At 34.9% G+C, this 20,658-nt stretch overlaps 1 protein-coding gene across 1 annotated transcript in view; it reads left to right on the plus strand.

The window, feature by feature from the left end:
• The window catches only part of LOC111089112 (SH3 domain-containing RING finger protein 3-like), a gene marked incomplete at its 5' end in the record, with an annotated part of 49,169 nt that overhangs the window by 7,375 nt on the left and 21,136 nt on the right, over window positions 1-20,658 (plus strand). The window contains 3 exons of the mRNA XM_022400937.1: window positions 2,469-2,620; window positions 12,516-12,683; window positions 18,735-18,951. Coding sequence (XP_022256645.1) covers window positions 2,469-2,620; window positions 12,516-12,683; window positions 18,735-18,951 — 537 coding nt within the window. The remainder of the gene's footprint in view (window positions 1-2,468; window positions 2,621-12,515; window positions 12,684-18,734; window positions 18,952-20,658) is intronic.

Here is a 20,658-nt window from a genome sequence, read left to right on the forward strand (position 1 = left end):
TTATGCCCATGAGCTCAATAGTTACTCACACTGGTCCCCACAACCTTGCATAATGTCCTGTCACATCACAAATGATCTAGCACCTTGTTACTCACAAGGGTTTGCTGAGATGCAGAATGTATGACAAAGTTGCAATTTAGGCCATCCAGCTTTCCTGTCACATATGTGTGCTTGCCATTTTACACTTAGCTGTTGGGACTTTTGCAATGGGGGTAGGTGGGCGTCCCTCAGCACCAACCACTACTGGTTTCTCCGAGACTGACTTATTGGTAATATTCTTCTTACACTGGCTCTTCATATGTTTTTGTTCCCCAGTGCTCTATAGTTGTGCTTGTTGTCTGCTGACAACTGTCAAAGTATTTCCAGTGGTTGTCCCTTCAAGCTCATTGGCAGATACTCTGCTTTCTGCTCCTCTGTCCATCCATTCATTTCTGCCCGGAGCTCAAATTGTGCTCTATATGCTTCCCATGGTGCCTTCTCATCGAATTCCTGTTATACTATTGTACTTATCTGCCAATGAATCTAGTTTATAATGATCTTCATTCATAAAGTTTTTAACTTTTTGTTTAATGTAGTTTTACATGTAGCAATATTAGTTTGTGTATTTATCAATGACTTCCTTTCCCATTCCATCCAGTTTTCATTCACTTCCTTAGATAGAGCTAAATGCAATAAATACACTTTTTTTTTTCTTTCTCGGCTATGAAATTCCTTTTTTGTCAAATTACAATATTCAGTATCTTCTCTTTAGTCTTCTCAAGTTGATACTCCACTTCCTTATTTTTAATATTGCAATCCAGTTTTATGAATTTTGGCATTATCTTATTTCATTTACACCTCATTAAAAATGCTAGTTGTTAATGGCATTTTTTTAACTTCAGTCTTTGTCTTGCAAAACATTTGGCCATATATCCCGTTGCTGGATTCATTTTTTGAAAATTTTTTTAACACTTGTGTGATGTTCAACCTTAAAAACTAAATTTTTTTAAAAAACAATGATTATTTTATACACAATTGTATAAAAATGAGATTGTTTCCAGTCTCCAAATTACTAAAATAGTAACTTACTGTAAAAGGTTAAAAAGTGGTAAAAAAACCCGATGAGACTGGAAAACAATCTCATACATTCTACATGTTTCGATATATGCTCTTGCATGTTTTATAGCCCATTCAAACACAAAATATTCATACACTAAGATCATAAAGATGTGTTCAGATTAGGGATTTAGAATTTCTAAGATGGAGGTTATCCTTTATACTTACTGGCATTAATAATCAAAGGAATATGAATTAACTTGGGGCACCAGGACTAGCTAGGAAGATACACACAGAAGTTGTATTCCATTCTTGGTAAACAACATGTAGCACCTTTTTAACAAGTTAAAAACCATAAACATAAAGGTCAGTAGTAAAAGCCATTCACATGCAACACAATCAAGAAGGATCTCTGCTTGTAAAAAGTTGTCAGATAGAGCATGACCAGACATGGACTTTAATGATGTAATGAAGGTTCAAATCATTTAATATAATGTACTGAACCCTCTGTACTACTGATTTATATTGTTATCATAATTGTTGTAGCTATTAAGATGATAAAGTATTTCATTTGATTTTTGTAGTTTATAGTAGATCTGTCCATTTTACATATTCTTGTTTTAACTTTGAAGGATTAGATAATGTATTTAATAACATTTGAGATTTAGTACATGTGTTGAACTTTAATATACTTCAGTTTAATACAGTAGCTTGCATGATTTAGTATGTTTAGTTATTTTTTATTTGATAATAAGACTTAGAACATTGAGTGGTCTTTAACATGTATTGTTTTAATACAGTGGCTGGCATTATTTAATATGTGTAACTTACTAAAATATAAGACTTGGCTTATCTAGGGATTTTTAACACAGTAACTTGTATGATTTAATGTTTAATTATATCTAGTACACTTAATAATAAGACTTACAACATCTTGTGACCTTTAAAATATTTGATTTTTAACACAGTAGCTTGTATGATTTAATGTTTAATTATATCTAGTACACTTTATAATAAGACTTACCACATCTTGTGATCTTTAACACATTTGGTTTTATTGAAGTGGATTGAATGTTTTAAGATGTTCAATAGCCATTGTTTACTAAATTTACTTTGTACATCTGCAATTTTTTTGATTTTGTGACAATGTTTTGGTCTCCATGCTGGTGTTCTTCATCAGATCTAGAATGGAGCCCAGCAACGTAGTCTCAAAGAAAAACGTTAGGAGAAATCCACAATAAGCTTAGAACACATGTTGAATGCACTGTCTGAATCCACTTTAAAAGAAGTTTGATAACCATTACTATTTCTAGGTTTAATATGCATCAATGTTTGTGAGAACCTTTAAACTGCTATATGATATAGATCATTTAATGGTTTTGAGGGTATTATATATATTCACCTTTGAGAAACTGACATCTTTTATTTAACAGTTGCAGGAATTAGCTGTTGGTAAAATCCACAACCTATCGATTGTTGGGAAAGATGAAGATGATAATATTCTCCAGAAACCTCAAGAACAAAACCTAATCAACAAAAACCATGACAGCATCAACACCAATACATATGATTCTGTTCCTGAATTGTAAGAAAATAGCAGTTTAAAGTTTTTAGTGTACTTCTAATTAATAATTAGAGATTTAAAATTTTCATTTGAAATTTATAGTAAATATCTGTAAATGTTAAAAGAGTAGTTTACAGTTTTGTCTTCATAGGTACCTCTTCTTGTTACTAGACCAAATCCCTAAGAATTAAATGAATGTAGTTGTTAGAGTTATAACTTTTTAGTTGAAATGTGGCTGTATATTACTGGTCCACTAGAACACAGCCAAGACAGGTCACTTTGTAAAGGCTAGTTTTATATTCTTGGATATGGTAACATATGTGCATTGCATCATTGCAACTTCTGTAATGTTTTTCAGGCACGGGTGAAAGGTCAATAAAATATAAATAATGAATAAATATATATATATATATATATATATGTATAATGTTATGAGATTTAAGCTATTTAAACTAAACATTTGTGTTTTTGTGTTATAATTTGTTGTCATTCTAGAACGAGAAAAGGGTAATTTATATCTATTTCCCACAGTGATACAATAGTGAAAATAACACATAAAAAATAAAGTTTTTTCTAAAAAAAATGTTTGATAATTATTCAGAGGTTATAAAGATTTCGCATATGAAATTTGAAAATTTTTTGGTGCATAAACGTATTTTTAATCTTAAAATCCAAATTACTTTGCATGTTGTATAGTCAACATTCAAAAGCAAAAAAATGCATGAGAACAACATTACTTAAAAAAATCTGATATTTTGCATAAGAAAGCCTTTTAATGTGTACTAATAATCTGCAAAATTTCATGAAGATATGCATACTGTATTAAAAGTTATAGCATGACAATTATAACAAGCACAAAATGGTTACAAGTTCAGTCCCTGGGACTGAGCCCGTATTGTGAGAGTTAATAGACAATACTGTCTTGAGAATTTAGTTCTTATGAATCTCTCTGATTTAGTCTCATAAGAAAAGAAGGAAAAGCTTCTTTAAGGAGTAATACTTTTGTAATTGTATATATTACTGAATATTTAACATGTAGTACTGATGTTTCTGAAATAAGGAAAGTTCTTTCCTTATGGAGTTGCTCTCATGCCCTTAATAATCATGCAACTAAATTTCTGATGTTTTTGACACATTGCATATCCTATGTTAACTTATCCAGAGTTCTCTAATCTTGCACTTCCCACATGTTGAGTATGCTGTATAAAAATTATTTTGGAGCCTCACTGTATCATTACAGTCCATGTCACTATGTTTTGTCAAATTCTATCTGACAATAGCATCGTCACGATATTCCTACAGCATAGTTTCCATTGCAAAAAGCTCTGTCATAAAACTTCATGTTGAAAGCACACCCATCCTCCCTGCAGGATTTCCATAAGCCACCTAGTGTCCAAAGAACAATGGTTTTCAATAATCCATTTCAACAGTTCAATTGCATAAAAATGTAGAGGCAATGGACTCTGAGGTATAACTGGTATATCTTCATGTAGAATAACATTAATACTTGTTTCATTCCCTAGCTGCTTGAGGTATATGACAGTTGAATGAATATATTGTGGAAAAAACTTGTGTTCACATGACTTATGTTGGTTTTCCAGACTGAGAAATATTTTGCAAATAAAAAACTATTTAAAGTCGAAGCCAGTTTTCATGTGATGACAAAGACATTGCTATTGTGTACCACACTCATTGTATTGAAAAGTTTGACTGAGCAAAATAATTGGTAAGGTGATTCTGAATGGAAAAGCCAATATGCAATATGGATTCCTTTAATAAAGGCCTTTCTAACAAGATGAGATTTGTAGCATTTGATAGAGAAATTTGGGAGAAAAGTTTCGGACAGATAAATGCAAGCGTATTATTTATATAGATACTGTTGTCTGAGACACATGAATGGCTTTTCCCACTAACTTTTGTGTTTATGGATTCTCACCTGTTACAGGATGCTGCACTATCTTTACCATGGTTAGTTATGGCTTTTTACACATCTCTTTATAAGTGGTCTTGGTGCCAAAGTTACTCCACATTCCTTTGTTTACCAATGCTCTTAAGTACAAAAGATGTTTCCATCTTTGAAATTCTAAATACCTGATCTGAACACATTTTATGGTCTGAATTGTATGAATATTTTGCATCTGAAGCGGCTGTTAATACTCTTTCCAGAAGTGATTAGTTTTTTATGGCATTGTACTAATTACAAAACTTAAAAGAATATCAAAATGTAGTTCTCATATATTCTACAGCAACTTTATGCTATATTTTTTATCATGTCACTTGCTGACTTGCATATTGAAAGTTGTTTTAATTTAATGCAGTCAATCCTCTGTGTAAACTTGTTTTCCCACTGTAATAGAGACTTTCTTGTTGATAGTTATGCTAGTAACTTTGTTCACTAAAAATTCTGAAGTCATCATTAACTACTTCTGCAGATGACTTTATCATTAGATTCATTTGGTGGCAAACAAAGTCTGATTATGAATCATACAGCCATGGCAATAATTGTAAACATCTTTAATGAACAATTCAGCAAATCTATGATACTATTGAACGGAACAATTTATAGTATAAGTAATAACATTAAAATACAATGAATACTATTAAGAAATTATTGGAAAGAGGTATTTGAATGAAACAAGGGGAAAAAAAAGAGTTGGAATTTTTGTTAAGGCTTGGATTTTCATTAATAGTATGTAGACTTTCTTTTATCAAAAGGTTGTAATCATTATAACATAAGTTAGAATTGAAAACTTTTCTAAGGAAATGATGTGATGATGTTTTGTTGTAAGAATATATAGGAGAGTTAGATGGATTTTGAAGTTTAAGTCCAGTTCTGTGTGAAACTCCCATTTGTTCCGAGGCTCTTGTTTGTAAATGGTGAGAAGTCTTGTCTATGTAGATGGCTTTACAACTAACATATATGACCTTTGAATGTAATAGTGGAGGTAAAATGTCTAGTTCTAAAAAAGTTTGTGATATAAAGTGATGATTTAAAGATGTTAATCTAGGGGTAGAAAGACTTGAGTTGCTTATTGAGAAGCATACCAGCAGAAAGTGAGTAGAGTATTAGCATTTCATCTTACTTCTTTATAAGATGACCAGCAAGTGGTGTATGTCCTCTAGCCTTCCTCCCTTGACTAATATATAGTTGTTGTTAGTTACTTCTTTCCTATTAACCCTATCGCACCAGGTACCCTTTACTGTGCGTGACACAAGGTTTTAGTGTCTTACATTCAAAATTTTATTATACTACTTTTTGTTTATGTTATACCAACTAGTATAGCATAAAAGCTTAGCTAATAATACATATTTTAATAGTATACAAGTTTTAAGTACTTAATTCTACAAGACAATATTAATAAAATCCTGAATTTCTCCTAGTGTGACCCATGTGACAAATTTTCTCTTAGCATGTCATCATCTCTATTTTATCCACCAACCTCGAAAAAGTACAAAATTAAACATAAATTACTCTCTATAAAAATCGCTATTGCTCAGACAAACTATAATTTTTATAGCCCTCCTGCCATACTCACCTGTCACATTCTCTCTTTCACAATTCATTGATAGTTCTCTTTTACGTTTCATTATATATTACCTATAACCAATAGAAATTCAAGGTTTTCATCTATCAAATGACATATTTTATAATGTTATGTTCTGAACAGAATATCGTTAATTAGATTCGTTCCCGTGGGAAAGTTAACGACTAGCTTGGATGAATTTGTAACGGTTCTTGTCGCATAGTTAGAAAACTAGGAAAATTTTTAGAGGTAAGTGAATTTGTCTATTTTTTGCATGTTATTAGTCTATATTCTTTGGTGCATTATTTAATTAAATAAAAATTATTAAGTGCATTACTATCTATAGTATAAATAATTAGGGTTAACTTTCTTAGAAACCAGGCTGCAAGAAAAAAAGAAGATTGGTTAAGTATTTTATTTCTTCATTTTCATATTTATTCTTTATTTATTATTATAAAAGTAACTAAAATCTAAAAATATGGATCTTTTTAAGTTATTTAAGACTAGGTAAAATAAGTAATAATAATGATATAATTTAAATGGTTCACAAGGCAGCTCATGGGTAATTTAATTTGATAGCGTAACATGAGTTGCACATTCCCTGAGTGGTTTATAACTTATAATGCCATGGATAGTAGTTAGACACAAAGAAGAAAAGGGTAATTTAGATTTATTTCGTTTTTTGGGGTGGAGGGTTATGAGGTCAGTCAAATTATATAGAGTTAGGGTAGAGAAAATAGCAGATAAAATATAAAGTTTTATTGAAAGAAACGTTTGAAATGCATTTAGGAGGTTTTAGGGACTACACAAAGGGAATTTGAGACTTTTGAGCTGAGGAAAGTGACTTTTAATTTTAACATGAAAATTACTTTGTGCATGGACTATTCAAAACAAATACTCAATATGTTTATCGACAAATCTTTATTTTTATCATATTACAAATACTTCACTAAAAATATGATTTTTTGTATTTGAAAGACTTATAATATTGTTGCGTATCTGCTTGTTTAATAATTTCCCGTAAAAATTCTTTCCGAGAAACTTCAGCGATATAAGTCCTTTCTTAATTAAAACTAGTTTATTCTTTCTCGTTACAAACTTTGTAATACACTTAATTTCCACAGTCACTTTAAACTTAACTACTTATATAAACACACTCTATAATTCACAGCAATTCACACACTTCACTTACGGTGCCGACTGCTCGCTTGACTCGATTATCTCCATTATTTTCCTTCAATCTATCTCCGGCTTATATTACTAAAAAAGAGGGCATCTAGTAAATGCTGGGACTTTCGTGAGGTTGCCTGCTAAGTCACGATCCTTCTAGAAACTCCGGTGCGCATGCTCCCAGCATAGCGTGACTTCCACTGTGGTAATAATATGAACAGAAAGACTGTCAAATTTTGTGGAGATATATGCACTATATTGAAAGATAGAAGTATTAAAGCTACAAAGACTTTAAATGAGTACAAAGAGGTCACGTAGTAAGTCAAATTGACCAGCCTGTGTTGAGAGAGTTAACCTTACTTGGGTAGCCAAGCGAAGACGTAAGGAAGTAGGTCTTCTTGACCCACTCATTGACTTTTCATAACATACTTACCTCTTCTCAAACTACAGCTATTACTTGACTGCTAGAATTTTCTTCCTTTGCCCATCTAAGCATTGGTCTTACTTTCTCTCACCTGCTCCTGTCTTTTATACCCCACTTAATTGCCAATCTTTATTGTGACACTCTCCAGCTAAGTCAAAGTGCCCTCTATCCTGGTACTGTATATCAGCATCTCATTCAGATAATGTTATCACTTTTTTTCAACAAGGCATTGAGGAACAGGTTTCTATGTACTGTGACAATTTGAGCATTCTTCGTGTTACCCAGTTATTTATTGATGTTGCCCATTTGCATTCATCCCTGTTGTTGTTGGACTCTCAACTTCCCTCAGCTCCTACAGGTGGTCATGGTTCTTCCCTATTTGAGTGTCCCGCTCCCTGATATCAGCCCCTTGATCCATTGGTACCCAGAACAGATTCTGCCCATATCCAAGATTCTCCTCTGCTCGGTTAACATGTAGCCAGCAGTGGTAGTGACTACACAATGCCTGTGGAGTTTTGGGAGGCTTATCTGTGAGAATTTCTGGACATATGGAGCACCTTTACCATGGATCCATGAATGCTATAGGTTCTGGCATCAGGACTGATCATTCAGTTCACATCTCCACCTCCATTATCCCTCCAACCTGTTGTGTTTCTGCCTCCCACAGTACCTCACATTTTGGAATGTCATTCCCAGGCTATCAGAGATTTGTTGGTTAAAGAGCAGTGGAGAGAGTTGACCCAGCTCTTCCAGGGTTTTATTCCCATCTGTTTGTTGTACCCAAGAAGACGGGATATTGACATCTGGTCATCGATCTTTCTTGTTTCAACCAATTCTTAGATCCACCCAGGTTCACGATAGAGTCATTCCTCACTCTATATTGGCATTTTTCTCTAGGACTGTGGATGACCAAGTTTGGTGTCGCTGACACCTATCTACACATTCCCATAGTGAAGTTATCCCACCACTGGCTGTCCAAAAAGAAAATGGCAGCCATGGAAGGGTATTATGTGGCTCGCACTAACTCCTTTTGAGGTGATAGACAATGACTTTTTATTCATTGGGATTCTTCAGTTTCCTGGGATTTATCCTCATTTACCTTGACGAGGTGGGTACAAAAATTCTGGGCTCTCTTTGAAGGCAAAGAGACTTCTGTGAGTCACATCTAATCAGATTTGTCACATTTCTATACCCTTAGCAGTTGCCCGCTGAAAGACATTGAACGGACTGATATGTGAACCTCTCCAAATTCTTTTATCTTACATTATTTGCATAATCTGGCATTATTTTCTTCTCAGGGTTTTTGACTACTCCCTGTAGCTATCTTAACCACATCTGCTAGATTATAAGGAGGGGTGAGTATTTTTATTGCTACTCTTGTCTTGTAGGTGTGCCTTATCAAACTAATTCTGCACTAGCAACTACTAACTCAATACCTTTTTTCTAGGTTGCAACAGGCTCTGTAGAAATTTTGACCAGGTGGAATTACTGTACTATTCTGGACCACCACACATAGACTATCATGAGTAAAGCGTAAAGGGAGCCTACCCTTCCTTGCTGATCATTGGATTGAATAAATCGGGGTCAGTTTGCTTTTTAAAATGTAGGGAACATGGTTCAACCATTGCACTGTTTCCAGAACACTGTTCCTCAGGGCCCCCCCCAAAGAGAAAAAGATTCTACTAGTAGAGCTAGGGATGGTGGACAGAGGTTATCCCTCCAGAGTGTTAGAATGAATTTCCTCTACTCTTGGAGAAAAGGGTGAAATTGGGGGCCATCCTACCCGGGGCCCTAGATGTTTTTTCCATGATCTTGGTAGAAGAGGCACCATCCCATGTGGAAACCTACTCATAATACTGGTTCAGATTTGATGCTTGGTTATCTGGTTGCATTGAGCGTGGCCCTTGTATTTGATCAATATTGGTTCAGTACATTGTTCTTGGAAAAGGGTCCATTGTCTCCTTATAATTCTGAAGGCAGAGTGGACCCATCCCTGGTCATTGGTTGAGCACAGTTTCTTCTACATCCTCCCCATAATTCTGGAGACAAGAAGAATTTACCTTGTCCACTCAGTTGGAGAGTGATGACGTGTGTTCATAATTCCAGAATGGATGAATTCTGTTTCCTCAGGTTGAGTATGGCATATAGGATCCTGTCATTCCAAGTTTGGAGTGTTGCCTTCTGGACTTCTTCAGGTTGAGGAGAAGGTTTGTCCACTGCAGTGTTGCTTACCTTCTCATCATGATTCCGGTTACTCAGAATGTATCACTTTATGATAACAGGTTGGGGTCTCTCACAACTATATATATATATTGCGGTCCAGATGCCCTACCCATCAACGTGGGATATAGGGACCATGGCCTTATAATTCCAACCCTGAATACTGGAACTATATGGTTGGGGCCTGACCAGTAGTGATGACAGATCATATAAAATTCCATCCACAGTACATGAATTACGTTCTGGGTGAAGAGCATACCTATTCTGGATGTAATGCAGTTCCCCCACTAGGGTGCTAATCTTCTATTGGAACAACCATGATCTATGCATTCTGTATGGATAATGCTCTTACCAACCCCTCCACCTTATTGATGTGAGATTATGGGAAGTAATTATGTTTTGTAAATTAACATTTTCTTAAATCAAAAATGTATTTCCAATAATACTTGCCTTTTCTCACACTCTTCTGCCCTTCCTCCCCACTAACAACTGGTGTTAGAGATTGTGGATTGAGCTAGTTGAAAAAAGTGATAACACTATCTAAAGGAGGTAGTTATATACAGTACCAGGATAGAGGGCGCATTGATGTAGGTGGAGAGTGTCACGAGACAGATATCACTAAGGACAATTAAGTTGGGTATAAAAGTCTGGAGCAAGCAAGAAAAAACCAGACTAATGCTTAGATGGGCAAAGGAAGAAACCTGAGCAGTCGAGTGTTAGCTGTTATGTGAGAAGGAGATAAGTATTATTGGAAATATAATTTCAATTTAAGAAAATGTTAGCTTTTTGTACACCACCCTTCTGTGTAGTTCACTCGGAGAATTCCATAGTGGTAGTTTACATCTAAAATTAGGGCAGTAATCATTCTTGTAGCCTTTTGTTTGCAGCAGTTTAATTTTTTCCTTGCCCCCCCCCCCTAAAAATTGGAGTTTGATACCAATAGTGAGCACATCACAGATAGCCCATTGTGTAGCTTAATAGTAAACAAACAAATAAAATATTTCTGGCTTCATTCTTATCTTATTTTCACCTTTGAGTTAGTGACATTCCTGATGGTATGGACATTTTGGTAGACTATCTTGAGATTGTTTGCTTCTTCTTATAGAGTAGACTTTCCACCCTTTTGGTTTTTCATTGTCTATATGAATAACTGGGCTGTCTGATGATTGATGCCAATGCAATGTTAGCCACCATCTTTTTATACTCTACTGGACTTAAAATCCAGATCCATGTTCCCTGGCAGCTGATGCTCTGAGACAGTCTTGGGAAAACTTCTTATTTTATACCCGCTTATTTTCTGCCATCTTTCTCGGGTACCTGCCAAGATCAGTTACATGAATTGCTAGGTTCTTCTTGGCCAACTGAGTTGTAGTTTCACTTATCTTCTACAGCCACGTCAGACATTTTTTTTTTTCACATTGATGTTAGATGACAGCTGGCTGTTGTTTGGTTCTTTGTCTGGAAAATTGATGGCTTGAACGTTAGCCCATTTTTTCATATGCTTTTCTCTGACTGTGTCAGTCTTGTTGGGCTAACTTCTGGAGATGATACATTAAACATACCTTCTTTACCTCAACTCCAAAAATTACTTCTTTCTTTATTTGTTTCATAATCATGGGTTATTAACTTATTCCACAGCTGATTACAGAACTGCATTCTCTGCCACCTTCAGATGTCTCAGAAGCCATCAATTTTGTTTGTCCCTCTTGTTCAAAGGCCTTTTCCAAGTCTTTTGTATTCAGTGACCCCAAGTTCCTAGACATAATCCTACAACTTCAACTATGTCAGGAAAGCGAAGTATATATATACGTCCTGGTGCAGTAAGTCGTGTGGGTAAATTGATGCATGCTCTACATGGTGTCAAGAATTTTAATCACATGGTTCTTGATAGTATGAGAACAATTCTTATTTCAGAGGTAACTACCTGTTTGAAATTAATTCTAAAAATTTAAAACCTGTATGGTTATGAAAGTATTCTGTGTCAAATAATCTTTTCTTTCTGTCAGATTCAAGTAAAACGTTAAAAAACATTTGTAATCTATTCAGGAAACTAAATAATTGCCTCTGTGTTCAATAAGTTATATTATACTCATTGTGTACTTAGCACATAAAATCATTGTTATTAACTATTTATCATGTTAGTAATTACTCTTTGAATGCCTGAAAGAGAATAAGTAATAATGGATTCAGCAGATTAATTAATTTATCTGTGTGATAAGCTAATTTCCTGTTTACTTTGTTAAAGTGTTTCAACAATCCTACAGAAAGAGTCAAGATAGGAGCTGCTTATCAGTAATTAATAAATACTAGAAAAGCAGACTTTCTACATACATCAGAATATGAAAGAGATGCAAAATACAGTTGTTGAACTGTTTATTTTTTGAAATATTTACTGTCTTTGTTGAGTATGGCTGGAAATATATTGTGTACTATAGTCAGTATGATTTGTAACTTATATGTAGATTTTGTTTAGGAACTATTAATAATGAATTCATCAGGAGAATTAATTATTATCTGAAAGTTTGACATAGATAAGTTTTGAAGTTCTTGGCATTGTAAACATTATGTTTGTCCATAGCTACTTTGCTATGTATAGCTATAAACCTCAAAAAGATGATGAGCTGGAACTGAGGAAGAATGACATTTACACAGTCAGCGAGAAATGTCAAGATGGATGGTATAAAGGAACGTCTCTTCGCACTGGTCGCAGTGGAGTTTTCCCAGGAAATTACATTCAGAACTTTCAGTATGTACTTAGCAGATTAGCATTAGCTGTTACATAGATGGACTTAGTTTATTAAAACGGTTTAGTATGATTTAAAAAATACTTCATCAATCATCTTAGAAAAGTTAAGTGAAGAAAGCCTAATTGCAATAATGGTTAATAAATACCATAGTGAGTACGTTTATCAAGATGATTGTTGTCAGTCAGTTGGTTTGTAAAGTTTCTAGTTTTACAGAGCACTTGAAAAAGTGCATAGCATATATTTCACAAAGAATTGTCAATTGGCTATACTCCACCACTGTTTTATTAAAAGCATGCTGAAATTAAAATTTAGGTTATGTTGTTCTTGTTAAGTCTTATTTTAAATACAAATTTTGGCTATTAAAGTTATTTAACCATAGCAAATATTATAGTAACATAAACTATTTCAAATGCACATTAATTTAATTTTAATTTGTTGTGGGAAGCACAAAATATAAAAAGAAAAGAATGTATATAGTTTATCCAAGAACTAAACATTTGTATACTTGGCACTGTAATCTAATATATGACTCACTGAAATAATTAATTACATTTCCAAAACATACTTATCTCCTCTCACACTTATAGCTATTATTCGACTCATCTAAGCATTGGTCTGATTTTTTCTCGCTTGCTCCAGTCTTTTATACCATACTCAATTGCCCTTGGCGATATTTATCTTGTGACACTCTCCACCTATGTCAATGTACACTCTATCCTGGTACTGTATATAAGCACCTCATTCATATAATGTTATCAGTTTTTCTTAACAAAGCATCAATAACGGGTTTCCCAGTATTATGATCATTTGGAGATACTTTGAATGTTATCTGTGTTATTTAGTTAATTTTCATGATATTAATATTAGAAATTATTTTTTAAAATTCCGATTGCCAAGCTGATTTTGTGGTATGAATTTTTGAATTATAATTTCTGGCATGGAGGCATATCAGGTCTCTCCTATCCCACCTCTATTATCTAGTGTCGCACAACAATGGGGAGAGGTCACTTTTGGTTGAGACTGTCAGTGATCTTATTTGTAATGAGATGGAGACATATATTCAATACTGTGGTGTTCCTCCAGGGGTCTCTGAGGCTGCAATTGAGGGTGATCCTCAACATTCTAAAGAGAATTTAGATTTGCTTTTTCTGGTGCTGTGTTTTAGTCTGTTGGCTTTTCAATCCCCCTTTGGGACAGTGATGAGTTTACAGACTTGCAATTCTTGAATCTGGGGTTTGATTCCCTACAGTGGACAGATAGCCCAGTGTTGCTTTGCTCTAACAAAACAAACTTACCTGACCAAATGTTGTTCCAATCAATGGTAATGGTCTTTAAATGACCTATACAAACTAAAAGGAGGCCACTTTGGGATAAGTAGCCTTTGATATGTTTTCTTCTTTTGGTTCATCAAGAGTGTGACGTTTTGGGTCTTTCCCCAGTTGCTTTTGAGTCTGCACTTAATGGCTGAAAGGTCTGGGAGCAAATTTTTAGTTTTCTCTCCATCCACAGACATTGTGGTTCATGTGGGAGGTTTGCTTCTCAGTTATGTGAAGGAACAGTTATATCTCATCTGACACGGTTGTCGGAACTTCATGATTTAGCCTAACAACACCAAGTGGAAGCATTTTCCAACCCTGAAATCAGAGTTTGTAGTTAATCTGAATAGATCAATGTCCCCTGATGAGACAGGATAAGTCTATGAACTTACAACTCTAAAATCCAACATTTTGTTTTCCTTTTACTTGACTTTGTTGGAAGATTCTCAGGATCATCACTTCATTGATGATGACCCGGATCCATTGTTAGCATGCACGTTAGTTCAATTGTCAGCTTATACATTCATTCCTGTTGTTGTTGGAGTCTCAAATTTCATTGGCTCCTATTTGTGGGTCTTGATATCAACTCCTCAGTACATTGGTACCCAGAATAGATCCTGTCTATATCCAATGGTTCTGCTTCTCAGTCGATTTACTGCCAGTGGCATTGGTGGTTATTCCTTCAGGATCTGTGGGGGTCAGTACTGAGAACTTTGGGCCTGTGGTAATCTTAACCATGGATCAAGGAGCACTACAGGTCTTTGAGTCAGGATTAGTCATCCAGTTCTCATCTTCACCACTATTATCCACCCAACCTGTAGTTTTTCTATCTTCCGCAAATCCTTGGGATTTGGAACTTAGTTCTAGGACTATCAGATTTTTGGTCTGGGGGTAGTGAGTGAGTTGTGGTAGTTCTTCTAAGGTTTTATTCCTATTGGTTGTTGGGTCTCAGAAGATGGGAGATTGGTGTCCAGTCATTGATCTTTCACAAGTTACTCAATCTGACTTGAAATTTTTTACTGGGATTGTGGATGTCCAAGTTTGTTGTAGTCAGCTCACATTGCCATAGTGGTGGTGTCTCGCCACCATCAGCATTTTTTGTGCACAAGGTTCAAGTACTGCAGTTCTGGGTTTTTACTTTTGAACTCTCATCGGCTTCACTTGGGTTCTGCCGTATCGTACCAGTTTTATTTCTTGTCACCTCCATTCATTGAACTGTGCACACAACATTTCATAGACAACTGGTTACTGCAGGCACCATTTCATCAATTGTCAAAACATTCCAAGGCAGGCTTCAATCTTAGGGCTTAGACATCTATTCTTGCTCCAATTCAATATGTCATTTGTCTGAGTATTTTTTCTTTTTCATCTCATCTTTGAGTCTGGCTCAACTGACTCTTATTGGGCTCAAAGGAAGCCTGATTCTTACTCACCTCTCCTTCTCCCACTGCCCAGATGGTTCTTTCTCTTCTGGGAATGTGGGCATTACTCAAGTCCTTCATTCTTTGGGATGAAAGCACAAGAGATCCTTTTAATGGTCTTTATGCAACCAAGGGATGTTATCGATTCATTGGATTCCACAGTTTCCTTAATCAGGATCACTCTTTGATCTCAAGGGGTTGTTAAGTAAGGACACTACTAAGATATGGGTTCTTTTACTGCCACCTCGTCCAGAGTTCCATCTTTTCATGAATGCTTTGCTTCAGGAATGGGGTGTATATACCATCAGTCAGGAATTCCAAGGTCTATGTTTGGAGGAAGAGGCTTACCTACACAATGTTTTAGTCCTTCATACTCTTCAAAAGATGGCTTATTTAGGGGAAAATCGTCAGGCTGTGGTGGTGTCTTGTGTTTCATATCGAGGAGGTACTTGGTCATGTTCAGTGAGAGTCTTGAAGGTTTTATTGCCTGCACTAATGCCTTTAGAAATGCTAGACACCGACTTTTTACTCTGGGCTCTCTTTGAAGGCAAGGATTTTTCTGTGACTCATGTCTAATCAGATTTGTCACATTTCTATTTCCATAGCAGCCTGGTTGAATTGCCTGCTGGAGGACAATTGTGAAGACTAGTATGTGGACCTCCCCAATAATTTTATCTCATATTATTTGCATGATCTGGCAGTATCATCATCAGAGGGTTTTGCCTATCCCCTGTAGCTATTTTAGCCATTTATGTTTAGATTATACAGAGGGGTGAGTATTTTCATTTGTACCTTTCTGCCTCCCTTACCTCATTTTCACAGATCCCACTCTGTGGCAAATGTTGCCCAGGCAGGTGTGCTTTTAGCAAACTAATTCCTCACTAGCAACCATTAACACAATATACTTTATCTATGTAGAAATGAAGTGTTCCGTAAGACCACCTAGAGGCTGACTGGCTGCTATTACTGTACTATGCTGTACCACCACTCGTGGACTATCATGAGTAAAGCATAAGGGGATCTAGCCCATCCCTGCTGATTATTGTATTGAATAAATTGAGGTCAGTTTGCTTTTTAAAACTTGGGGACCTTGGTTTTCTTATTGCACTGTTTCCAGGGCACTGTTCCTCAGGACTCCCCAATATGCATTACCTCCCAGATTCTCCTAGTACAGCTAGGGAGTCCTTACTACACCCAGTTTTCAGTCACTGGGGTGGTGAACAGAGGCTTTTCCTCCAGAGTGTTAGAGTGAATTCTTCCACTCTTGGAGAAGAGGGTGAAATTGATGGTCCTCCTACCTGGGTCCCTGGATGTTTTTCCCAGATGTCAGTAGGAGTGGCATGAGCCTGTGTGGGAGCTTGGCTATTTGGTTTGGTTGAGCGTGGCCCTTGTTTTTGATCAATATTGTTCAGTATGTTGTTCAAGGAAGAGGATCCATTGTCTCCTCCTAATCCCAAATGCAGAGTGGTCCCATTCTGGGTCCTTGGTTGAGCTCAGTTGTTCCATGTCCTCCCCATAATCCTGGGAACAAGCGGAATTTACCTTGCCCACATGGTTAAGGAGTGAGGATGAGTGTTCATAATTCCATACCGGATGAGTTCTCTTTCCTCAGGTTGAGTAAGGCATACATGATCGCATCATTCTGATTCTGGGGTGTTGCTTTTGGAATTTTTCATGTTAAAGAGAAGGTTTGACCACTTCAGTGTTGTTTAATTTCTCCTCATGATTCCATTGATTTGGAATGCATCACTCTGTGGCTAGAGGTTAAAGGTTGGAATCCATGCATAAGTATAATGTATATGTAGTTTGCTGTCCAATTGCTCTACCCACCAATATAGGATATAGGGAACATGGCCCTTTAATTCCAACCCCAAGTAGTGGAACCTTGGCTATCTTATTGGGGCGTGGTCTCTAGTGTTGTTAAATCAGGTAAAATTCTATCCATAATACAGGAATTAAGTTCTGGGTGAAGAGCATACCTATTTTGTATGTAGTGTGGTTCCCCCACTAGGGTGCCAATCTTCTATTAACACACCCATGATCTATGCACATACTTTCTTTATGGATAATGCCCTCACTGGCCCTCCACCTTGTCAATGTGGGATTCTAGCTATAAGTGTGAGTAGAGGTAAGTATATTTTGGAAGTTAACATTTTGTTAAATCAATTAAGATTATTTGTGATGTCAACACAGACAATACATTATTTAGGGTTTTTGTTGTAAACTGTTGTTAAGTTAGTATTATATGTGTACATCAAGACAGACAGTACATTATTTAGGGTTTTTGTTGTAAACTATTGTAAAGTTAGTATTGTATGTGTACATCAAGACAGACAATACATTATTTAGGGTTTTTGTTGTAAACTATTGTAAAGTTAGTATTATATGTGTACATCAAGACAGACAATACATTATTTAGGGTTTTTGTTGTAAACTATTGTAAAGTTAGTATTATATGTGTACATCAAGACAGACAATACATTATTTAGGGTTTTTGTTGTAAACTATTGTAAAGTTAGTATTATATGTGTACATCAAGACAGACAGTACATTATTTAGGGTTTTTGTTGTAAACTATTGTAAAGTTAGTATTGTATGTGTACATCAAGACAGACAATACATTATTTAGGGTTTATGTTGTAAACTATTGTAAAGTTAGTATTGTATGTGTACATCAAGACAGACAGTACATTATTTAGGGTTTATGTTGTAAACTATTGTAAAGTTAGTATTGTACGTGTACATCATAACAGACAATACATTATTTAGGGTTTATGTTGTAAACTATTGTAAAGTTAGTATTATATGTGTACATCAAGACAGACAGTACATCATTAGGATTTTTGTTTTTGTGAAAGGTATGTGTGTATTTTCATACAGACTGTTATTTGGGATTTCATTTATTTTAAACTGATAACTAATGGCTTCTGCTGTGTTTCTAGAGAGAGAGTATATTATCTCCAATTTATTTGAAGAAGAAATTCTGTTTTCATACTGATACTAAAGCTGCTGGATGTTTCTTATTACATCTTAAAATGTTTTGTCTGTTCAAGTGATTGTAAATATTATGGTACTTATTAAACTTGGATAAGATGTTTTTGTGTTAACAGATATTGCAGACATAATACCTGTTGTGGACAGTAAGAATAAGGTTTGTGATAAACACAACCAGTGTAGATACAGATAGCTGTTCCTATGATGAATTCTCCTTAGGACCTTCTAAGAAGAGAATTGCTTATATGTAATTGTATTAGTAGAATGTGTGCCTATAATTAATTTAAAATATACTTTTGTAAAATAATTCTGATTTTAGGCCATCTGTCATACAAGTTCAATTCCAACAAGCATCATCATCTGTTGCTAACATCAGGTCAGCTGCTGTACATCCCACGCTTTCCCATCCTACTTCAAGTGTATTTAGCTATCCTGTACATTGCACTAGTGATCCAACACTTATGCTAGATAATGAAATATCCCCACCTCCACAACATGTACCAGGATCTTCCTCATCTTTTCTCCCTTCCTATAATGTAAGTACATATTGTAACTCTAGTCTCCTAGAACGTTTTATAATTCTTTCTGTACAAGATTGTTTTGTTATTGTGTTCTTTACTCTAAACCTCTGTTCATCTCACCTTTCTCTGATATTTGTAAAAAATCATTACTTTATTAACATCTGTAATACCTTTCCTGTTATTTTGGCTCTTCTAAATGCAACTTGTACTTGTCATATTTTAAATGATTGCATGCTAGTATAGAAACGAGAATGTTACATGTTATTGCTTCACCTTCTGCATATTGTAATGCTGTGCTTTATGTAAGCATTATTAGTTAGTAGCATATAGCCAATCAAAAATGAGGGGGCAAGTACTACCACCCCACCCCATAGTATATCCTAACCTCACATTTCATAGCTAAATGAAATAAATAAATTTTGAGAAATCAAGCATGACCAACAAAGAGGCAGAAAAGTGCGGTCGAGGCAGTCAAACGTCGATAAATTCCTTTGTGAGCCAATCAAAATTAAGATCATTCATGAAATGAATTCGTGGCATATTCATAGAATAATTATTGGTAAAAATTCAGATTAACAACTTCTAATATATAGAAAAGCCAGTGTGTTTCAGTAACATTACGTTCCAACAATGGCTTTTATGTCATGTTGCTTAGCAAATAAGTATAATGAGTGTTGGAATAATAAGCCTAAAGTAAAGACATAGCATGGGATCACCTAGCCTACAGCCAAGTGCATAAAATTTATCATGAAAGTAAAAATATTGATTCAATTTTAAACTTAATCTTTTCTGAATTAGGCTATTTTGTGTTATATCACCAACATTTTGCATAAAAACAAACCTCTTTAATCAACGAAGACTCTAAATTAAGAAATCAACAAATATTTTTCCACTTTTGTTGTCTATACATTTCATTTTATACTTTATGTACATAGACTAACAACAATATTAGAGTATACTTTGGTGTTTTTTTTATAACACATCTTCACTATTAATAAATAAAAATGTCAGTTATGCATTTTGTTTTGATAACACACCTTCACTACGAATAATTAGTCAACAGTGTGTTTACAAAAACAACAAAGCCATTGCGTCAAAGAAAGTCTGGAAGCCACATTCCATAGCACCATGTGGGCCATGAAATCTTCCTACCAACTTCCTTTTATTATTGTTAGTGAAGATATGTTATCAAAACAAAACCCACTATTGATCTCCTTTAAATATTATTGATGAAGTTGTGTTATCAAAACTAAACCCACTTTTGATCTTCTTTAATTATTGTTAGTGAAGATGCATTATCAAAACAAAACCCACTACTGACTTCCTTTGGTTATTGTTACTGAAGATATGTTATCAAAACAAAACCCACTACTGATCTCCATTAATTACTATAGTGAAGATGTGGTATTAAAACAAACTTATAACTGCTTACCTTTATTTATCATTAGTGAAAGTGTGTTATCAAAACAAAACCCACTATTGATGTCCTTTAAATATTATTGATGAAGTTGTGTTATCAAAACTAAACCCACTTTTGACCTCCTTTAATTATTGTTAGTGAAGATGCATTATCAAAACAAAACCCACTATTGATGTCCTTTACATATTATTGATGAAGTTGTGTTATCAAAACTAAACCCACTTTTGACCTCCTTTAATTATTGTTAGTGAAGATGCATTATCAAAACAAAACCCACTATTGATGTCCTTTACATATTATTG

This window comes from Limulus polyphemus, unplaced genomic scaffold, assembly GCF_000517525.1.
Source record: "Limulus polyphemus unplaced genomic scaffold, Limulus_polyphemus-2.1.2 Scaffold5255, whole genome shotgun sequence".
Lineage (NCBI taxonomy): Eukaryota > Metazoa > Arthropoda > Merostomata > Xiphosura > Limulidae > Limulus > Limulus polyphemus.